Below are 23,708 nucleotides of genomic sequence, written 5' to 3'. Positions count from 1 at the left end.
AAATATATTACTAGATGTTTAATTATTTAATAAAAAATACTTATTAAGCAATGACAAGAGAATTATATGTGCAATTATTACCTCATCTGGAAGGGAGTAAATGGTGATATTTTTTAAAAATTCCTGATCTCCAAAGAAAATAGTCCCTTGGACAGGAAATACATCTTGTGTAAAGTCTGGACTAACCACCCATGATACACTAACGTCACCAAAGTTGCCTCGATTTCTTATTATACCATAAACAGCTGTAAAACACAAATAGGCATGATATATGTGAGTATATATTAAACAATTCTAAAATAATGAGTAAAGAAATTACTCAGATAAGCAAAAGTAAAAATAAGACTTCTTTTCAGTAAAAGCCAACTATTTGCTTAGCATAGTCTCCAAGGTACATATAAAAATGCTTTAGCCTCTATAGGCATATGATTGATCAAATAAATGTACTTTATCAGTATCATCACAATACTATGTATAAAATAAAAATAGCAATCCTAAATATGATTTTTAAATACCAATTTCTGCACTCTATGTAATTTCTAAGACAGACAACTATCTGCTAAAGAAATAAATATAAAAATTATTAATTTCCTCTTCAGTAAATAGTAATAGAATATAAGAAGCAAAATAAATTACCACTATAGGTATCGTCTCCTTTACTTTCATTTATCGTAACAATTAGATCATCAGAAACAAATTCTATAATCCCGTGAGGATCATCATTTTTGAGAATTGTTATATTGACAATGGTAGCACCTCCCAACTTGCTTTCTCGTTCACCATGGCTGCTGAGGACTACCCAATAGTCTTCATCCAACTGAAATGAACATATTACATTAGAAGAAAAACACATTTGAAGTTTTCAGATCAAGTAAAAAAATATATATATTCAAGAATATTAATAGTCATATTCAGAAACACATAACTCACTCAAAGGACAAAAGAGCTGATATCATTCCTTATAAAAATTTTGACACCCTCCCATCAATTAAGAGAGACACCAAATATAAGTGTACATTATCCAAAAGAGAAAAAGACAAATAATGACACTCTGAAAAGGCAAGAAGCTAGACCTTATCACTGATGACCTAGTCACTTAAACTAATGAGAGTAAAGAAAAAATAATAATTTAAATGCTGCATATGTGTAAATATAATGGAACTATGCCTGCTTCCATTAATACAAAACTTAAATTTATTTACTTTAAAACAGTAATTTTAAGAAAAATTTCTTCAGTTTAAAACATCATTAAAAGTTCAGTCACTGCAGATGACAAAATAAGACACAGAAATAAAGGCAGATAAAAACTGATCACACTCTCAAAGTTTCATATTGTTTGGCACATCTTTATGTAGGGCAAATGTACATCATTGAAATCTGAATGCCTTACTTTGCTTTTTAAGCTTGTTTTTTTTTTCTTCTTCTTTTTCAACCACAAGTATTTCTCAGTCCATTCCTGCCCACTTTCTTTCCTGTGTCTCTTTGTCAATGTTCAAGATATTTGTATATAATAATATACTAGGTACTATCAACTTTCCACAAAAGCACAAGAAAATATAAAATCCTGTACCTCTGGTATCCCATCCAATCTGCTTAGCAGGGTGATTACGATCTCCCTTTCCCCAGGTTTGAATTCCAGCACCCCTGTGTTTCCATAGAATTCATTACTATCTCTTGGCTCTACCCAGTAGTGGAGAAACTGCCTAACAAGAGCTCCCCTGGATCGAATGATGTGGAGCTCGACAGATTCTCCTTCCTTTAAAGAGAAAAAAAAAAATCCACAAAAATTCAAATCTTATCATTCTTCTGAAGTTATGAGTATAGAATGGATTGAAGTTTCTTTCAACTTACTTGTATAATATAGGGTCCTCTGGAAGCGGGAGAAAATTCAAAAACTCCCCCAGGATCATCATTTTCCAAAATAATTAGATCACGGCTAGTATATCCAGACTTCAGCACTTGATTTTCCACATTGACCCTGGAGAAGTCAGAGGGGGAAAAGGCATCCACTACCTATAGTTTTACTTCTGAGTTTTTCAGGCTTCTAAGGCAATATTCACACTTTCAGATAATAAATATGAAGGTTATTAAGAGTTTAACCTTAAAATGAATTTAAGTGTACTGAAGCCACGTAAGAGCAAAACAGTTTTACTCTTAACATTTACGGAAGAAATTCTATTTCTGAATTCATCATATCCTTTATATTTGCCTGAAACCAAACACTGCATATATACACACCAAGAATATAGTAACCAAAGGTTATAAATAGATGGCAGTTTTATAAAGAACCAACTTCACAGGTTTGTTTTCAGTTTTAGAGAAACTAATTCATAACATGTATTTAAAAGTATATTTAACTAAAATTATTTTAACTTTACATACACTGGAATTTCTTTTAAAAATTCATTACATATGATTATACTAACTGAATAAAAGTTGAATAACTATGTGGACAAAACCCACACAGATCAAAAATAAACAAAATTGTGATTAGATTTTGGAAATATTTTGTGACCTTTCATATGTTTCTGTTCATCTAGATTTTAACCTCATGCATTTTTCTTTTATTATAAAAGAAAATATAGTACATATAAAAAATGGACTTGAATGGATCTCATATGCATGACATAACAATTCCTATACGTATCTCCAAAGAACATATTAAAACAAGATGTTGTTTTTTATTTCTGGTTTTTATGTTGAGTGTATAATTAAGATGATCAAAGGGACTGGGACTACAAGGCTCTGCGGGTTTAAAAGGCTGCATGCTCTTTGAGAATTCTCAGTCCTGCAAGCTGCTCTAAACATTTCCAAATGTCACTTTCTATTGAACCAAAAAGTCCTCTTGAACAGACCTCAAAATCACAATGAAGCCACAATTAATATGTAGAAAGGATAGCTCACTTCCTAAGTAATAGAGAATCTGAATTAACATCCTTCCCTAGATTTTGGAAACCTGACAACCAGTAACTAGCATACTAGTGGCCACAGAAGGGATTAGTCCAAATAATAGGAAAGTTATTTGTTCACTGCTAATGCAGGCATGTGATTTTCATGGCAAATTTTCCCATAGTTCATTCACATCAATATTTTTATTAATTAAAACTTCTATCCACATAAGCTAGGAGACAGGAAAACTGGATCAGAAAATAAAATACTAAAACCCATTTGGAGCATAAACAAATAATTTTTTAACTTTCTTAAAATATACAACCCTTACATAAGAAAGCAAAAAGTTTTTAAGTTCTTTATACAACTGAGAAAATATAGGCAGAAATTGCTTGATGCAAACCAATGGAAGAGACGAGAGGCGTGATTACAAATTCTGTTAAACTTTAAGATTCACCAAGATGTTAGGTAAGAATTTCACAAGGCATAATAACTTTTCCCTACACTGTGTGTAAACGATTAATAAAAGTTAAAATTATAAATTCTTCATAATTTAATTATCAAGCTTTTTATTAGATACCATAATTGAAAACTTAGGGGAAAAACAGGCTTCATTTAAGTCCTCTTCTCATTGAAAAATAAAAGAACACACAATGCATGCACAGGCAGGTGCACACGCAGAATTTCTCAAGACCTGTGGTCATGCAGAACAGCAGCTGTATCCAAAACAATGGTTTGCAAAGCAAAATGTTGAATCACCAAAAACCAGGCATCATCTTGTACACTTACCCAAAATACACGACAAATCTTTCGGTCTCTACTCTGTTAATAAAGACAAGCGTGGGAAGGGAAAAAAAGAAACAGACACCATTTGCCAAAATCTCACTAGAAACTTAGAATGGCAAGGTAAAAGTAAAGCTAAAGAAAGCCTTTCTTCTTTTTCCCCCTGTGAGCTAGTACAGTCCACTTTACGGGAACTTTACATGCTGGGTTCTTTCTATTGACAAATGCTAGCAAGAGGTTCGGCAGTTGCCACTTAGGGAAGATGACCCCATGGCCAGCCAGCATGCAAGGCCCATTGAAGACATTCCTTTCCAGGCCTGCTCCAAGGCGCTGGGGCCTGCCAAGCACTGTGCATGCGTACAAACTGCAGCAGCTGAGCAAATTTCATTCAGCTTGGCTTATAATTACTTAGTAGCTTTAATTAGTTTAAAAAAAAAACCTCCATCCTCAGATCTAAAGCCAGCTGTGCTGTGAAAAATTAAAAACTCTATAAGCAAAGAAAAACATACCTCTTACCATTTGCATAGGAATATACTCAAGAAGCCATAGCATTATATAATTTAATTATGACAAATACTACTCAAATGTAAATTTAAATCAGGAAATCTACACACTTTTCCCAATCTCCAATGTAGTGCCTTTTCAAACAGTATTGAAATCCACATGTCAAAATATATAGACCTACTGCTTCACTTTTACAGTGAGTGACACTGTACATAAAAGGTTATATAGCACATATATCAAAATTTTAAAAAATAAACTGGCATAATAAAATTGTGGTTGATTTGGAGAAAACTTAACAATAAAATATCTAACTGGTACAGTATTAAAAGCATTATAAATTGTTTAATACCAAGGCAACTTTTATCTATATTTAGTTGAAATACAGAAAATTTGCATTTAAAATTGACATCAACAGAAAACTGTGAACTGTAAACACAATAAAGTGTTGATTATTTTTTGTTGAAATATTATATTAACTTATTGTACTCATATGTACTAGCATTCATTCATCTTTCATTTTAGTTTTGTTAAAAATTTGCAAACCTCAGATGAAAGCTTTGATAAAATTATTTCAAGATTTTATTCTCACATTTATTTAACTAAATATAAATATGTCTTTGAACACTCAAATGCTTGTTCATGCATAATTGAGATAATACAAGTATGTATGCACTGGTTACTTATTGAATTAAAACATTTTAATATACATTTGAACTAATATCCTCTATTTCAAAAGAGAGAAACCAATGATTTTAAAATCCTCTACACCACTATTTGTACTTCCCTGTGAACTATTTTTTACCCACATGGAAAAAAAGGAAAACAAAACAAAACAAAAAAAAACCTTAAAAATTATATTTAATTCATTTCAAACATTTACATGACAAGGCTAAAAATAACTGTTTTGAAAGAATATGAATAGTTACTATAAATGTACAGAGGTAAAATTTAAATCGTTCTTCAAACATTTAGTTCAGAGCAGAAACTCTCAGCTACATGTTTGGTTTATAACTGCTGTTCATTTTGCATTAGTGTTTTAAAGATTGTCCACTAATTTAGTAAGTACTCAAACCAAACTTTAAAAAGCACATTAAAAAAAAAGATAATTTTAGTTTACATTTTATTACATTTCAGTACTTTTTTTCAACATATGAAATGTGTTTCCTTAAGATTTAATGTAAAATATATATTAAAACTGTAAGTCATTTAGACATTGTGTGTGTTGTTTTTATTTTTTGCTTTTTTGTTTGCTTGTTTTGTTGTTTTTGTTTTGCTTTTTATATAAAAAAGAAAGTAGGGACAATGTGGTTCTGAAAGCAAACCAAATGAACAGCAGACATTCAATAAATTTGTTTCCTACATTCTGTATTTTATTTCTCATAAAAAGACAACTACTCATCTGGTTTATGAAATGTGTTTACACAAAACACCTTCGAAGAAAAACCTGTAAGAGGCTGATAGTAAAATAGAGAGAGAAATAGGAGTCACATAAAATAATTACTACTGTAGTCCTGATTAATATATGACAAAATAATGCCTAGTAAATTTATCTGTAAATTTTACTGTTTTAAATATACAAATTTTTCAAAGCCCTCAAGTCACACTAATTTTAATATGTTAGCAACTTTAATATAAAGAGAATGGTAGTACATTAGCTTCGTTTTGATTTTTTTTTAAATAATTAACAATTAAATAGAATTTTTTCATTTTTGGAAAGGTTTTCTGAATTACAGGAAAAAAATATCCCTGATAATTGTGATGTTTTCTTAATATAAATTACCCACTGATAAATGTCAAGTATATCATTATTACTGAAAATAACCCTTAAGCTTGTATTATTTTAGACATCTGTAAGTAATACTTTCAACAATAAAGATAAATATCTTTAATTGTATTAGTTTTGATTCTCTGGGATATAAGTATTATTTAATGTTTGAATTCCATGAAAAAAAAAAGAATTTTATTATTTGATGAACAGTTTCATTGAACTCACTCAGAAGAGCTCTAATCCTCTCCCGCACTGAAAATGAGCCAGCAGAGCTGTTAGCTTAACCCAACATTTTAGATTTGTTGCTGCCTAGTTGTTTTAATATAACAATGTATTAGCTATGCTTAAGATTTATCTGAAACCTTCTAAAAATTCTCTATGAAATCTTTCCTCACAATGAATAGCTAAGTAAAAGTTCACAATCTCAAAATATTTACGGTTTAACCAGACGCCATCAACAAACAACGGAACAGTCAAAGGTCCAGCACATTATCTCTTAGTTTTTTCTTTTTACTTTATATGGAGGAAAGAATTACAAAAAACAAAATTATTTCTGAGATTTTGAACATATTAATGTTACCAAGCATTAGCTAAATGGGCTATTACCTGTCTAGAGAAAGTGTTACTGTCTCATTCATTTCTGGAATGTCATCGGCTTTGACAGTAATGTTGATTGTTGTGTCACTCTGGCCAGACAAAAATACAACAGAGCCATTAAAGGGCCCTATATCATCCAGGGTCACTGCTTTTGAATTAAAGCCAGAGGGCTTCAAACTCCAATAGACAGTAGCTTGGCCATCAGTTCCATCCCGATGTAAGGGAATGTATACCTTATTTAAAAAATAAAATAAAAAAAGAACACTTTTTTATATACTTACATATTACATAAGCTTTACAGTGAATGTGTTCACATGTTATTAGGTGAATATATGTATTCTGCATAGAAAAGCAAACCATTAAATGACATTAAAAGCATTTGCACAAGCCTTTTCTTAAAACTTGAAAATAATTTCAGATAGAACTGTATTTATTACTTTTTGTTAATCAAATAATTAACAAAATGTCCCCCACCAAAAAAAAGATGCCTAAGACATCTGAATAAAAATATTTAAATATTATAAAAGACAAGAAGATGGAAAACATAGAACAATTTGGCTAAATAATAAATTTCTATCTGAGGTTCTCTAAAAAAATGAATTAATCTAAAGTCACAATATAAACAAAAATAAACCTTTGTGATTACAATGGGAAAATTGTATGTTACATAAAAATGCATCCTAAAGTGATGGGCAACATAAGAAAATAATAATATAAGTAACAATAAGAAATATTTCTAACCAATATAATAAATGCAGTAAAAACAAAATCAGATACTCAAATCATGGCTCTGGGTTACCTCGGGCAAGTTACTTAACCTCTCTGACCTCAATTTCCACATGTGAAATGAAGTTAGTGGTTCTCTGTTTTACAAGTTCGTGGTGAGGGTTAGAGTACTCTCCATAGTATGAGCCAAATAAATGGAAACTGAACTAGACAGTTTGGCTCAGTGGTTTGAGTGTTGGCCCTCTGACTGAACGGTTGAAGGTTTGATTCCCAGTCAAGGGCATATACCTGGGTTGCAGGTTCAATCCCCGCCCCCATCAGGTACGTGCAGGAGGCAGTCTATCAATGTGTCTCTCTCACATCGATATTTCTCTCTCTCCCCCTCCAATTCTTCTTTCCACTCTATCTAAAAGTCAATGGAAAAATACCCTCAGGTGAGGATTAACAACAACAACAACAATAATAAATAATATTAATAAATGAAAGCTACTGGAATAATTCTGAAACAACTGTAACTGTTGGTTTTATTTAAGTGTAGTACACATTAAACATATGTAATAAAAGGACACTATAGATCATGATGAAGTTTTTTAAGCAAAGAAATGAATATTTCATTGTAGACACACTATTCTTCTTAAACTCCAATATAAGCTATCTTCTTTGTTCTTTGCCTTTTAACACAGCCCATCGTGAAAAAAATAGGGAAAAAAAAAGTGGGGGAAGACATTTACTCACTAATAATTCTGTGAATTTGGCTAACAATGGTCAGGGCTGGAGACAAGAGAGCAAAGATTCTTAGAGAAGACAGAAAATGTAATAGAGGGCTGTACCCTTAAATCCCCAGAGGGAGTAGGTGTGGTCCAGGCTGTAGAAGGGATACAGAGACCAAAAGGAAACTCCCGTTTTCTGCTGTTCCCCAGGAGGGGAAGAAAGTTCTTGGAGCTCAAAAACTCTTTTCCCCAAAGCTAATTTCCCTCAAGGGGAAAATATAAAATGGTAAATTTATAGCTTTATAAGATAAATGAATAAAAAGAATCCACTCTTTAAGAAATAGTTAAATCCTTTTTGGTTTTCTTTACCTTTTTAAGAAGAAAACTGTATATTAAGAAAAATATTTTAAACATTAAAACCATCTTGAAAAATGGAGTTTCTCTGCCAATATATAGAATCAAATACACAAACAAAGGAAGTTATGGTCACCATATTTTAACATGAAGTTTTGATATCATTAAATTTCTCTCCTCTTTCCCGATCTGAACCTCAAACCAATTTAAATCATATGCAAGCGTGGGAGAACCAGAGAGGATCTTAAGGGACAGACTATGGTTCAGAGACTGGCAGGACTGAAGATCACCACATAGATGGTGGGAAAATTCAACCAAGGCAAGAAACACAGTGAGGGATGCTGTATATATGAGTGTGCTTCTGTGTGGGGATGAAATATGGGGGTATGCAATGATTTACTCACATATATAATATAGAACTCCTAAGATTAGGCATTCCACAACTTTACCACCATCAACTCCACTACCAAGCATAGTACCCCAGTAGCTCTCAGAAATAGAATAAGTCAAATGTACCTATGGTATATACAAATATATATGTGTGTGTGTGTGTGTATATATATATGTATGTATATATACACACATATATATATTTTAGGCTCTCACTCTATCAAATGTCATAGCATTATCCAAAATCAGCCTCATCAAAAAATACTACTTTTGCTGTGAGCAGATGAAATTCTAATTTTATTTTATCAAATATGGAAAAAGGTGATCACACATTCATCAGTTACTTATTTCAAATTACATATTGAAGTCTGGCTGTAAATGGTAAAGTTTTTCACTATCTGTTAACTCTACATGCTACCCTATAAAAACATTAATGTCTGTACATTATCTCAAATTCACTAGGCCCCACTGATAAGAGAAAGTCACTTACCACTTGAGCAGCAGAATCTTCTGGTTCATGCAAAATAATCGGAAGATTGCTAATAAAGCCAATTTCTCCATTTGCAATATCTGGAGTAACTGCTAAAGAAATATTTCTGGTTTTCCCAAATCTAGGACTGATAGGTGGGATTGGGGGCTTGATGTTCACCAACTCCACAGTTTCTAACTATAATAGACAAAAGAGAAAAATTGAAAGAACAGAAATTTTAAAACAAAAAGTCTTAATTGCATGGGGCAACAAAGTAAACATGGATGCAGGCCACCAATAACTTAGAAACTTCATTTTCTTCCTTTTCGGTCTGGTTTCAGTCTCCTGCACTGGCTTCTTGAGCTTCTTCTGCTCAATTATTATTATTTCCCAGGGTTCCTTCTAAGCCCTTTATCTTATAACTTTATACCCTCTCCCTAATAATCTCTAGGTATCGCCTTCAAATTTCAAAAACTTTATAAACTACCACTAGATATGACATAAGTGTCGCACAGAAACTGTGCAGATAAAAATATCCGAAATTGAAATCACTCTCTCTTTCTCATGTCCCTTCACCACTACCATCACCAGCATCACCATCAGCTTTTCCTCTGTGTTACCTATCCCCAACCACCTTGACCTTAAAGCCAAATATCAGAGAGTTGTCCATATCTCTTTCCCCCCTTCCACTGGTCCACACCTCTAATCAATCACCCCAAACGCATCTCTGCCAGGAAATATGCACCCTCAGACAACCATTCCAGCTCCAAACATGCCTTTATGTTTAAAAAAATGCAACACATGTATAACATGTAGTGCCCCTGTAATTCACGAACATGACCACCAGAGTAACTTCCCTGTTGTTTTCATCTAGAAGGGCTTCCCTTCATCATTTCACAAGTCCAAAGTGTACTCGCTCTTAAAGACCAATTACATTTCCCTCCCTCCCATGAATATGGCCTTGCATTCTCTAGCCCCGCCCCCTTTTTTTATCCTCCCCTGAGGACATTTTTCCATTTTTTGTTCAGACAGAGTGGGGAGGGAGAAAGAGGGAGAGAGAGAGAGAGAGAGAAACATCGATGTGAAAGGGACACATCGAGTAGTTGCCTCCTGCACGACCCAACCAGGGCCAGGGGCAAACTGCAACCGCGGTACATGCCCTTAGCGGGAACCGAACCTGGGTCTCTCTGGACCGAGCAGGCTGATGCTCTAACCGCTCACCCAAACCGGCCGGGGCTCTAGCTCTTTTTATTGTACTTCTTTCTGAACTTCTATTTCTACTCTTACTACGCTTAGACTTAATTACAAATTTCCTATATTGCTTGCTTATCATCATTGTACATATTCCTGACTTTCACTTTCCAACAGGACTACAGAGTTCTTGTGGGTCTGCGCCCTTCTCAGTATCTTCACAACATATGACACAGATCTGAAACTGCAGCAGCTACACAACCAGTATGTGTTGCCTCATCTCTCCCACACAAACTGAGCTCTGCAGGAATCCGCAGCCACCACACTTTCAACGTCTTAATATTCTAATTTCAAAATCCAACTTATCAAGCTTCACAGTAGTCACTTGAATGTAGGCATTACAGAACTACAAAAAGTATGGAGATTTTAGGTTAAAAAGCAGGGTGTTTTTTTTTGTTTTTGTTTTTGGTACATGCCCCTAGTGGGAACAAACCCGGGATTCTTTTAACTAAACGCAACACTGCAGATCTCCCCTCGAGAGCCCTCTGGGAGGCTTGTAACAGGGGAGCGACTGTGGCTTCCGCTGGTGTTCCACGAGGGGACTGACCGGCGCTGACCTGCACACACCCTGACAATTTTTGAAGAACACTACACAGTTTAAAGGGCAAGAATAAATGCCTTTTTAAAAAAATGTCACACACTTTGCTTTGAAAATCATATACAGGAAAAAGACATTAAACTTTTCATATTTGGTAAACATCCATTTGAGTGAAACAAAAAAGAAATTAAACTGACAAATTTTGCAAAATATTGGTATATAGATTGAGTCAAGTAAAATAAAACATGTGATTTCTTAGTATATTGAATTTACTTTATAAAATAAACAAAATGTAAAGCTAAACAGTCAAAACCACACAAGTATAAGTGTCATTCTTTCTAGAGAAAAGGAATATATATATACACACACACACACATATACACACCCATACACATATATACTTAGCTTTAATAACATCACAAGGAATAAACAAATAAGGTATGTATATTTGAATGGTATATAAAGTATGCATTGTTTGGAGGCAAAGATGTTTATACACTGGTCATGTGTAAGCACATGTTTGTGAATGAACATTCTCATTCCCATGTATTCACAAGGCATTAAACTGATAATACTGTTTAAAATGTCATGAAAAAAAAATTCAATGTAACTTTACGTCAAAACTTTATAAAAAGAAAGGAAGATAAGTCATACCTTACATTTATCAAAAACAGTTACAGAATTCATTCTAAATATCCACTTTGAAAAATATAAAGAAAGAAGGTGTAGAAGGCTATAAAATGAACTGATCAAAAGGAAAATGCTAATTTTCCATAGCTTATTTCCTGGACTCTAAGCCTTTTTGTCTGGGTTCCTTAAGCATCTGCTAAATCAAGCCGCCCAATTCATAAAGAGCCGTTCTTTGCTTTCAGACAGTTTGTAACTGGGACAGCACATTAATAACCCCATTCTTGCCAAAAGTTGTATCTCAGACTGATGTATTTAGCTGAGAGGGTTACTGAAGAATGAGGAGCTCATGTCTCTGATTCTCCTTTCTTCAGTTTCATTCCACTTTCCATGCAGAGTCTGATGCCTCCTATTCTTGAGTTGCTCATCCATTATGTACTATACAAACTACGCAGCCTTCTAATTCCAACCAGCCTTCCAGAGTCTACAGCTGTTTTGAACTTCAAGAAACTGTGTGGGTGACTGATAATGCTTTTTTTCCACTACAGTGTTAAATTAAACTCTCTGCACAGTAAGAGCTTTGTGTTTTAACTGAATATAGAGATAGATAAAGAACGGAATTTGGAATTAGTGGTGTAAACAGATTTCTAACCCAGGATCACCAAAAATTCAGATGTTGCATGCTTCTCCAAGTGTTATTTTACTTTTCAAGAGGTATCAAAAATAAATTGTCATGTTCTTGGAGAATGTTGAAACATAAAATAGCTAGGATAATATTTGAGCCACAGAAAGGTCTTAATTAGGTTTTGTTTACATAGGGATTCTCTGCAGCTACTTGGATAGACATTGAGTATTTTTTAAAGACTAAAAGTTGCATACAAATGTTACTAATATTATCATCCACAGTAAAAAGCAGTTAAGGCAGCCTAAGAAATCAGAAAGCTGAAATGGAAACAGAAAAGTTCTCTATAAATCAAAAATCAATGTTTCCGCAGTATTCATTTTCAAACTCATGTCTCATTACTGCAGCTGCTGTGGGAACGCCAGGCTGCCCAGGACTCCACGAGAGCCAAAGCAACTGCGCAAAACCTCTGCTTCATTTCACTTATTTTAGACAGAAGAGAGAACTGAATACTGAGATAACAGAAACACAAAACCCTTAAACATATGAGACAAATTGAATGTTTATGTCCCCTCGGGAATTCATATGTTGAAACCCTAATCCCCAGTAGTGATGGTAATTGGACATAGGACCTTTGGGGGAAAGAGCCCTCACGATGAAATTAGTGCCCTTATAAGAAGAGACAGCGAAGAGCTTGCTTCCTCTCTCTCTCTCCACTCCGTGAGGACACAGCAAGAAGACATCAATCTCCAAACCAGAAGGAGAGCCCTCACCAGAACCCGTCACACTGACTCCCTGAGCCCAGACTTCCCAGCCTCTGGGACCGTGAGGAATAAATGTCTGTTGTTTAAGCCACTCAGCCTATTGTATTCTTTGCAGCGGTCTGAGCTGACTGAGACACGTATACTGATGGGGATGCTCTGAATGCAGAGGACACGGATAGCAGAGAAGACGAAAGAGAGCACCGACACCAAAAACAAAACCAAAAACCAAAAACCTCCATTAAATTCTGAAATTTGGTTATTATCTCCCAGAGATTCTTGAAAACTCCTAAATTTTGAAATGCCACCCTCAGGAAAACTGGTGAAATCAGTATGTATTTCCATATGTCAATAAACCCAACTTTAAAAAGTTATGACATGGCCCTGGCCAGTTTGGCTCAGCGGTTAGAGCGTCGGCCTGCGGTCCTGAGAGACCCAGGTTCGGTTCCCGCTAAGGGCATGTACCTCGGTTGCAGTTTGTCCCCGGCCCTGGTTGGTCGTGCGGGTGGCAGCCACTCGATGTGTCCATTTCACATCTATGTTTCTCTCTCTCTCTCTGTTCCTCTCTCTCTCCCCAACTCTACCTGAACAAAAAATGGAAAAATGTCCTCGGGTGAGGATAAAAAAAATAAAATAAATAAAATAAAATAAAAAGTTATGACATGTTTTTTCACCCTGGTCGGTTTGGTTCAGCGGTTAGAGCGTCGGCCTGCGGTCCAGAGAGACCCAGGTTTGGTTCCCACTAAGGGCATGTACCTCGGTTGCAGTTTGTCCCCGGCCCTGGTTAGTCGTGCGGGTGGCAGCCACTCCATGTGTCCCTTTCACGTTGATGTTTCTCTGTCTCTCTCTTCCTCTCTCTCCCTCCCACTCTATCTGAACAAAAAAATGGAAAAATGTCCTCAGGTGAGGATAAAAAATAAATAAATAAAAATAAAAAGTTATGACATGTTTTTGTCCAAGGCCAAACTTAAAGCTCTTTTTAAAATTTCTAAATATGTATTTACATGTGTTCTGCTGTCAGCATTCTAGTTGCTTTAACTTCTCGCCAGGGCGGTGGGCTCGACCACCTGCTTAATTCCACTCCACAGATCCAGACCCACCGCCACCCAGCCGTCCCCTCAGAGTGTTCCACAGGCCGCAATGGTCAGGGACACCACGTTCTGGGCACCCATAGCTCCAAAGAGAAATTTAAGGGTCCTCCAAAGAGTTTATCCTCATTGACAGAAATATGCATCATATCATAATTTCCTCATTTTGAGGAAACAATAAAATAATAACAGTAATAATGATAATAAAGAGGAAGAGCAGCATGTCCTGCCACTAGTAACAAAGACTTTGGAAACACTGGGAAAATGTCTCCCTCTAGGCAGGCATATTATATATGCCTTTAACAGCTCACCTACTAGACCCCTTCAGGAAGTCTCAAGAAATGCACAAACAGTACAAGCACAGTTGGTGGTTCAGCTTAAAAAAAATGACAAGTCTTCAGAATGAAGGGCCCACCCACCCCACTGAGCACACAACTGGGTGGGACACCATCCTGTGAAACTCAGAATGCCAAGATTTTTTTTAAAAGGGAGAGCTTTCAGAGATAAAGAGCAAGTTACCTTCCAAGGTAAACTATTTCTTTCCCCTCAAATTTCATATCAGCAACCATGGAAATTAAAAGACTAAACTTTCCAAGTTCTGAAGAAATTATTTTAATCTAGAAATTTGTGCCAAGCCAAATTATCAACATATAAAATATCATTTTTAGATGCTCAAAGACTCAAAAGTTTACCTTGCACATGTATTTGAGGACAGATATACAACAACAAAATGAAAACACAACTTAAGGAAAAGGCAAGAGATCAAGAAAATTCAAAGGTCAGTAAAAAAGGTCCCAGGTAGCAGGTGTGAAGCAAGTGCAGAGAGCAGAACAGCTGAACTCAACATTCCATGTACGTTAGACAGCGGGAAGGCCTAACTGGTGAGGATGGCATAGACATATTAAAAAGGGGCAATCAGAAACTCCAGAGAAAGCAATAAACCATAAAACAAAGTCTAGGCAAGATTATGAAACAAATTTAAATGTGGCATGATTCAAAACAATCAATAAAATATGAGATTGCATTTCACATATATTTCAGTTGGCATAAAGTACAGAGACATGAGATGCAGTCATTATCAATCATTCATACTATCTGAATCTGTATTACATTTATTTACATTACCAAAATCTGATAAGCATCTTTTTATTGCTTTCTAATTTTCAGAATCAATGAAAACCAAATGCATGGAAAACATAACCATACTATAATAAGTGAGTTCAGATGTTTTAAACTTTGCAAATAAAAACATTAAGAAATAAGATGGAAGAATATGTCGTACGGCCCTTATTTTTATTAAGTGGATAAAAATCCAGAGATGCTATCTACAGTTAATAGAAAAAGAAACAGAATTTTTAGTATATTATTTAAAAGTATCTACAGTATTTAATTTTCTTCATACTACTTTTTTATTTCTGGAATGCCCTACCTGCAAGTATCCATCATGAAAAACATTTATCCTACAAATCTCATTCTTATGTCAGATTTTCTGAAATCACTCAAAAGAATTGCAGATCTCTCTCTCTCTCTTTCCCTTCCCCTCCTACCCCTTTCCCTTCCCCTCTCCTCCCCCATTAAGAGTTTGTGAGTTACTTCATTATGTTATCCATTATATTCTAACCTGTATTTCATGTCTGATCTGCTTTTATTATCACCTGATTAAAAGTTAACTTCAGTAGAACCCTTGTTTTATTCACCCTTGTATGCCTTAGGAATAGACACAGTCTTTCTTTGGACTCCCCAAGTAACTTATAGTAACCAATAGTAGAATCCAAACTATAAATGAGAGCAAAATAATGATTAGTTAACTCTCTCACATAGTTAAGTACACTTACAATATAACCAAAGTTGAGATTGTTTTAATCACTAAAATACCTGTACTAGGAAGTGGGCCCCATTTTGAAGGAATGCATCATTTCTTATAGGTAATTTTGTAGTGACTCGTATCTTCTGTTCTGGAAAAATGAGGCTATTTCTCCCGGATATATTTAAGATGCCATCTTTTGCTCGCAAAGGATCCACAGCTCCAGCAGGAATATAAAGTGCAGAATAAAACATCCTCACATCACCTTTAGTTCCCCCTAGTCTTGTAAAACTCAAGGATAAGTATCGTTCTCCTGGGCTGCTTTCAATCTTCTGGTTTTCCATAGGAAAAAATGTTATTAGGCCATAAACATCATCACTATCCTGAATGTAGAACAAAAGCTGTGGATAAAGAAATGGAATACTGAAATGCAGAATTCTCACATCCGAAATTACCCAACTGTTTATTTTCTAGCCTATTCTAATTTTTAACATTTACTTATATATCATATCTAAAACTGATCACTTCTTATACTTTCTAGGGTAAAAGATGACTCAAACACAGATCTGAAAGCCTTCCTAATTTATAGTTTGTAGACTTTTTAAGAGTAAACTTTTTATTTACAGAAGGGACAACCATGAGCAAGCAAAGCAATCATCATTTGCAAAACCAGTGTTCTTCCCATCACATCAAGGTACACATAAATGTGGTTTGTGTGATCAAATTCATTGGCTTTTCCATGGCACAGAAATACTCACACAAGAAGCATAACAAGAGACCTACCTGTGCAGGTTCGCTCACTTCAGCACCTCCTCGTATCGTATGAGGCAGAATCTGAAGGAGATAAGCTTCTGCCTCTTCTGGAAGATCATCATTAACAACAGTGAGAGGAATGGATGCCAACATCTGCCCTTGTGCAAAATGGAGAACTCCAGCACTTGGTCTGATATCTGCTGTTACTGGTGAGGGATCACTGCTATTCCGTGTCAATATCCAGTTCACTGAAATATTCCCATGGGTGCCACCATTTCTAACCACTGTAATATTTTCAAATCTAGAATTTTAAAAAAGAAATATATACAGTCATATAATACACTCTAGTTCCCTCAGACGGACTTTTCTGCTGTCATGTGGCCATCAGACACTGATAAAAACAGACTCCATATCATAAAGAATGATTGTTTTTAATGTAAAGGATGTGATATGTTGTTACATCCTAGGAAACTACCATAACAGGAATTCACTTGCATATTTAAATCACTCCCAAAGGTGGAGAGAAAATAGTGAAACCTTGGCAGTGGAAATGACACATACTCTCAAGAGTTCAACATTGTGTCCACCACCACAAACATCGAATCATGGAATAATATAATAAAAAAAAATTGTAGTAACAAGTTTAAAATAAACCATACCTTGATGTTGTATCTTCATCAATTATAACTGTCCTTTCAAACAAGACACTGTTGAATGAGAGGACTCCATAAGGTTTGTCGTTTGGCTTAATGGTGACTTGTACAACAGAAGGGCTTAACAGCACAGCATCTCCCTTTAAAGTATCTTTTAGCAACACAACATGAAATGATTCAGCAATTTCTGGTATGGTATCATCAACTATTTGAAATTTCAGGTGTGATTCATGAACAAAAGGTGGAAAAACAATAGTTGTGTTGGGCTGAAGATCAATGAAGTCTAAATTTTGCTGGGCATGTGCTGTTGAATTCCCAGTTACAATGACATAATTGACTGAAACTTCATATTCATCAGATCCAATCAGATTTCCACTGTCATTTTTTCCACGAAGCACTGGAACTGTGAGTATGTGGTCTTCCTCAGGTACCAAATAAGCACTCTGAAGGAATCTCACAGGACCATCATTTTTCTTTATGATGATCTCAACTGAGCTCCTAGAAGTGTTAATCTCAGCTCCTCCTTCTACACTTTTCAGTTGAATCCAAAATATTTCATCATTTTCTGGTACCTGTCAAAGAAGTATAAACTTTGGCAAAATATCGATAGCTAAAATAACCTGCAAGTAAACCACAGTGTAAAAAGTCACAATTTTTCAATATAATTACATAAAAATAAAAAAATCTTTAACTGAAGGGAGCCTATAGAGAGGCTTGTTTAGTATCCATTTACTGAAACATTTTTTAAAGGTAAGTAATATATTTAGATAGGGAAGGAAAAGTTCATAAGACAAGGTTATGAACAGATAATAAAGTATAGGTATGGTATCTTTCAACCTTGATCAACCTTTAGATAACTAAAGCTGTGATGACAGTAAAATGAACACATATTTACTAGTTTCATCAGGTTGGTAGGGTCAGAAGCACCATCATTTAAGGTCAATTAATATCTAAGAATCTGGAAAACTACATTAAACATCACATACAAATTATTAGTTTTCAACCATGCAATTTATTCTTGTTTCTATCTAAAGAATTGCTAATTCAAGAATTAAACATATGATACCAATCATATGATTTCCAAAATACACATCATGTCTTTCTGGAGAGCAAGTTGTAAAAGTCACTATTAGGGAAAATGTTGACATTGTTAAAATACAAATATATATTTTGTAATTGCACTGTGCTGTTTGAGCTTTCCTTCAATTCTATTTTATAAATAAAAGTGAAAAAATACATCTTCTTACCTTGATCAATAGCAATCAATGTAAGAGGTAAAGCTATTTATCTTAAAAAGAAAAATATGATTTGATTGATGATCTTTTTCCCCTAACTTTATTGAGGGATAATTGACTCATATAATTGCAATATATTTAAATTGTGCAATGTGATGATGTGATATATATATATATAAAATGTCAAATGATCACCAGGATCAAGACAGTTAACACATCCATCACCTCATATAATTAACTCCCATGTTTGTGTGGCAAGAACACTGAAGATCTATTCTCAGCAACTTTCAAGTACACAGTACCATCATTATTAACCATCATCACCATGCTGCACATCAGATGCTTAGAAGAGCTTTTAAGTTTATAATTAAAATGTATAGTTAATCACTGTCCCAAATTATAACATTTTCACTGTTCCAGGATCTAAAAACAAAAGATTTCTACTAGCTTCCAAAACCAAATAAATCAGTTATCACTGCTCCCTAATATTTCATTTGTTTCAAGAGAAACACTGTTTTCTAATAATGTCTTCTTTTTTTTTCCTTCTCTTGAGATTGGGTGTCATAATTTTTTTTTTTTTTTTTTTTTTGTAGTAAGATAGAGGAACGATTATAAATTCCCAGCTATTCCCTTTTTCCCCCCTCTGGCAATACTAAGATTTTTATTTTATTTTATTAAAAGTCACATTTTCTCTTATTTAGTTCATGGGGGATATACTTGCACATTATTGTTCAAACTCATTCTTTCCTTAGCAGTTATATAGCACAATTCTTGGTGGCTTCAATATGAAATGTAAAAATAACTAAAGCCTTCCTATGAACATGAAAACGTAAAATATCTAAACAAAAGAATATCAATTACAGTACAAATTTCTTTTTTTATAGTAAAATACTTATGATGGGTAAATAATACTATCCCTGCTCAAAATTGAAATCACTAACAAAAATTAATCATTAGTATTTACAAAATGCTTAGATTTTTTTATTATGTGTGGTTGACAGTTATATTCAGGTTCATCAACTTTTATATATAATGTGAATTTAATAAGATAAATATTAACAAGATATATTCCAAAGTAGCTATTTATAGCTAAAGTATGGCTGGTCACAATATACTAACTTTACACAGGACTGTGTTCTTAAATAATTTTCGATGCTGAACACAATTTAATCTTTGACATAATGTTCTCTAACGTGTCTGTAACACAGAGTCCTTGTCCCATTTATGCATTTCACATCATCCCACCTCATCATCAAGTACTGTCAAGTTATAAAATACTGTTGCTCTGCCAGGGGGAAAGGTGATGTTTCCTCTAACTGGACTCAAATCTTCTTCCGGTGGATTTGGGCCACCCTCTACCTGCAAGGAAATACACATGAAATCGTTCACAAGAGTAGGAAAGCACTATTGTGATGTCAGCTGACAAGAATCTGAAGTTTACTTAAAATGTTTTTGCAAGAATTATACTAACCTTTATGTAAGTCGCCCTTCCAATTAACAGTCAAGGACTATAATTACAGATCTCAGCTATAATTATATTAAACTACATGGTTTCTAGTAGCTTTTCCTTTTATCCCAACCACTGTATTAAAACTGGGGGGGGGGGGGGCATGTTTTTCTTGAGAGGAATCAAATACCAGTTCCACCATAGACTGTGCGAGGTATTTAACTCTATGCAGCACTTTCCTCGTCATTAAAATGAGCGTAATAATATATAACAGGCAAGATGCGAAGATTTTATAAAATCATTCCTTTTGAAAAGAATTTACCAAGTACTCTGTGCCTGTCCCCTTTTAGGTACTAAGCACATAGCAGTGAACAAGGCAAATCCCAACCCAGAAGGACTTTACATTGAATGAAAGGGACCACATAATAAATCAATCAGTGTGTATGTGTCAGATGAAGATAAATATTATGAAGAAAAAATTGAAAAGGGCAGGAGGGAGACTGAGTGCTGGGAAGAGTTGCTATGTGTGCATGAAAACCATCCGAGCTGAGCACTAGAGCAGCACATGGAAATGGGAGCTGTAACTATTTCAACAAAACAAGGGACTCAAAATGCAATAAAATAACTGCAGATGTCCACGGTGAAGTTGAGAACACTATAACTGATGATGCCTTATCCTTTCTGCAGTCCATTTTCTACACTTTTCCCATATTTATTATCAGAAAAAATTTCAAAAACATATTACCTAAGTACATGTTCCTGAGCCCATGAAATATTGCTTAAGGCCTCCTCTGTAGAACTTGAAAAGCGACTGCATGTTAAATTAGCATTTCCTATATTGTTCGTGCATTACTGCCTTATGCCAGTTTATTTTCTTATGTAATTAACATAATCACCATATGATGTAGGACCCCATGAGCTTCCGTAGAACTATGTTACATAAATCTAAGCATACATTGATATTACAATTAGTAATTAAGATATAAACTGATATCAAGACTTTCTAATGTGTTAATGTTTGAAAACAGCACATGATCCTGTTTTGGATCTTATGAAACAAAAATTAGTTGGAGATGTAAATGTATGTCATAGGACAGCAATATGACAACACAATGGTGAGCGTGAAGTCAGGAAGCAATAAAAGGAAGGGCTACAGCTAGCACCCTAAGAACACACCTCACGCACAGCCTATCTTATTCACACCAAATGCTATAACATCTACGGACTTCCACAGTGAAGTGCAACTGCTTGTAACACCATTCATTAAGTGTATTTTTAAAAATTAGACATGCAAATAGAGATATTTATATTAAATAATTTTGTATGAACCAAAGTAATGCATGGGCATTTTTAAATTTTATATCCTTGAAAGGTTCCATGAATTTTATAGAATTAACATTATTATTATTATTCTATTTTGTGGTTTATTATTTAGTCTGTATCTAAAATGATATGTTGGCCCTGGCCAGTTTGGCTCAGCAGTTAGAACGTTGGCCCACGGACCGGAGAGTCCTGGGATAGGTTCCCGCTAAGGGCATGTACCTTGGTTGCAGTTTTTCCCCGGCCCGAGTTGGGGTTGTGTGGGAGGCAACCAGTCAATGTGTCTCTCTCACGTTGATGTTTCTCTCTCTCTCTTTCCCCCTCTCTCCCTCCTGCTCTGAGGATAGATGCAAAAAGTGTCCTCGGGTGAGGATAAAAAAAAATATATGTTGTATTCCATGTAAGTATACTACATTCAAGTAACAAGGAAAAGATTTTCATAGTAACCATGAAATGTATCAGATAATAAAAGTACTTAATTTCATTTTTATTAAGGATCATATTTCTTATACAAAGAGCCTTGATTTTTAAATTCGTAGCTATCAGGTATGAACTCTAAAATGTTACCACTCAAAATGATTTCAGAGTAAGCATACCTCAAAAGTCACAGTGACCATTCCATAGGTTCCTTTTTCTCTGATCAGAGTAAGAGGCACAGATTCATTTCTGCCCCTGGGCTCGCTCACTGCAATTGAGAAAGGCTATTGGAAAGAGCAGACAATCAGGCGTGGATCAGATGCAAGAGGCGGCGCAAACTGTTACCTTAGAAATACTGTATTTACATAGACAAGTCAACCCACATTGTACTCTTAAGGATGTATATTTCCTAGTGTCAATTAACTGCAGCTAATAACAGCACTTAACATGTTTTTTTTAAAAAAAAAAAAAAAAAAGGAACCTGTAGCCCTGGCCGGTTTGGCACAGTGGTTAGAGTGTCGGCTTGCGGTCCAGAGAGACCTGGGTTCAGTTCCCACTAAGGGGGTTCAGTTCCCACTCAGGGCACGTACCTCGGTTGCAGTTTGTCCCTGGCCCTGGTTGGGTCATGCGGGTGGCAACCACTCGATGTGTCCCTTTCATGTCGATGTTTCTTTCTCTCTCTCTCTCTCTCTCTCTCTCTCTCTCTCTCTCTCTCTCCATCCCACTCTATCTGAACAAAAAATGGAAAAATGTCCTTGGGTGAGGATTACAAATAATAATAATAAAAAAATTTTAAAAAAAGGAACCTGTAAAACTATTCACACAAAAGTTATAGGTTCTTAACTGGTTCCACCATCAACTAGCTGTTCTGAGGAATATTAAAGGTTATCTAGTTAAAAGATGACAAATTCAAGTGCCCACAGGGGCCCAGGAGGTCAGAGAAATGAGGCCCCTCCAGACCAGGGCAGCTCACTGAGCAACCACTGGGCCTTGCTCCCAACCTCTTCACTATTTCCTCTTCACTGGTCAGTGTGCCAAAAACAGATAACGGCTAATGACTGTTTCAGGATGTGATCACTGAGTGAAACAAAGAGCCAGGACCTCAAATGCTGAAATGTGCTGGCTTGGCTGGCTGAAACTCAGCAGACAGGAGGAGGAGGAGGGAAGCGGCCAGGTGCGCACTAAGTAGGACAGTGGCGCCCATCTCTCCAGAGGACTCTAAGTCTCAGTATCCCCATCTGTAAATGGGGATAGAAATGCCTGTCTTGAAGGGTTGTGATGAGGTTCAATGAGATAATTCACATCAAGTGCTTCTCCTTGTACTTAACACATAGTGAGGGCTCAGTAAACATCGGCGATTATCATTATCATCATCAATGTTATCTTCACCATCAGTGTAATCATGATCCAGGCCAGGAACCAAAGGCAGCCTAGGCGACTATTTCGTTACTTAGCTCAAGTCTAGTCATGCAGGGCAGCTGCCCAGTCAGAGACCACAATAGTCACGGACCTTGGACCAAAGCTAGAAACAAGAATTCACTCCCAGAAGCTAGGATGTCTAATGCCAAAACTAAAAGGAAATATAGAATCCTTTAAACAAATCCGCATGAGGTTAGGGAAGATAAATTAAAAGTGAGTGCAGAGGAAAGGCAGTGGGGAAGGACATCAAGCAACTCAGGGAGCCTGCTTCATAATTAACTAATAATTCCCCAGCATTCAAATAAAAACAACTGATTAATTAATTGAATTTCTATAAATGACCATATAATGGAGGCTACAAAATGTCAACTCTATTGGCGTTATCCACATACCCTTCTGAATAAAGATACTGCAGTTATGAAGAGCACACTAATCTGTCCCCACCTTGTTTCAGAGACGATTTCAGAACTTGACATATAATAAATAATATACCAACTGTGAGCAATCTAAATTTGAAAATAAAAAGCTGGTGAGTAGCACATCATCTTCTAGTAATGATAATTAGTAACATGATTCAAAAAGC

At 35.3% G+C, this 23,708-nt stretch overlaps 1 protein-coding gene across 1 annotated transcript in view; it reads right to left on the bottom strand.

Moving 5' to 3' along the window:
* The window catches only part of ADGRV1 (adhesion G protein-coupled receptor V1), a 526,552-nt gene that overhangs the window by 465,297 nt on the left and 37,547 nt on the right, over nucleotides 1–23,708 (bottom strand). The window contains exons 5-15 of the mRNA XM_036279419.1: nucleotides 21,886–21,990; nucleotides 19,768–19,881; nucleotides 17,294–17,859; nucleotides 16,665–16,935; nucleotides 15,953–16,282; nucleotides 9,212–9,388; nucleotides 6,551–6,774; nucleotides 1,852–1,978; nucleotides 1,571–1,756; nucleotides 637–817; nucleotides 82–245 (exon numbers count right to left, since the gene is read on the bottom strand). Of these exons, the coding sequence (XP_036135312.1) occupies nucleotides 82–245; nucleotides 637–817; nucleotides 1,571–1,756; nucleotides 1,852–1,978; nucleotides 6,551–6,774; nucleotides 9,212–9,388; nucleotides 15,953–16,282; nucleotides 16,665–16,935; nucleotides 17,294–17,859; nucleotides 19,768–19,881; nucleotides 21,886–21,990 (2,445 nt within the window). The remainder of the gene's footprint in view (nucleotides 1–81; nucleotides 246–636; nucleotides 818–1,570; nucleotides 1,757–1,851; nucleotides 1,979–6,550; nucleotides 6,775–9,211; nucleotides 9,389–15,952; nucleotides 16,283–16,664; nucleotides 16,936–17,293; nucleotides 17,860–19,767; nucleotides 19,882–21,885; nucleotides 21,991–23,708) is intronic.

The sequence above is a fragment of the Molossus molossus genome, unplaced genomic scaffold, assembly GCF_014108415.1.
Source record: "Molossus molossus isolate mMolMol1 unplaced genomic scaffold, mMolMol1.p scaffold_m16_p_3, whole genome shotgun sequence".
NCBI lineage: Eukaryota > Metazoa > Chordata > Mammalia > Chiroptera > Molossidae > Molossus > Molossus molossus.
The sequence above is the reverse complement of the archived record's forward strand: the minus strand, read 5'-3'. Positions and strand labels throughout refer to the sequence as shown.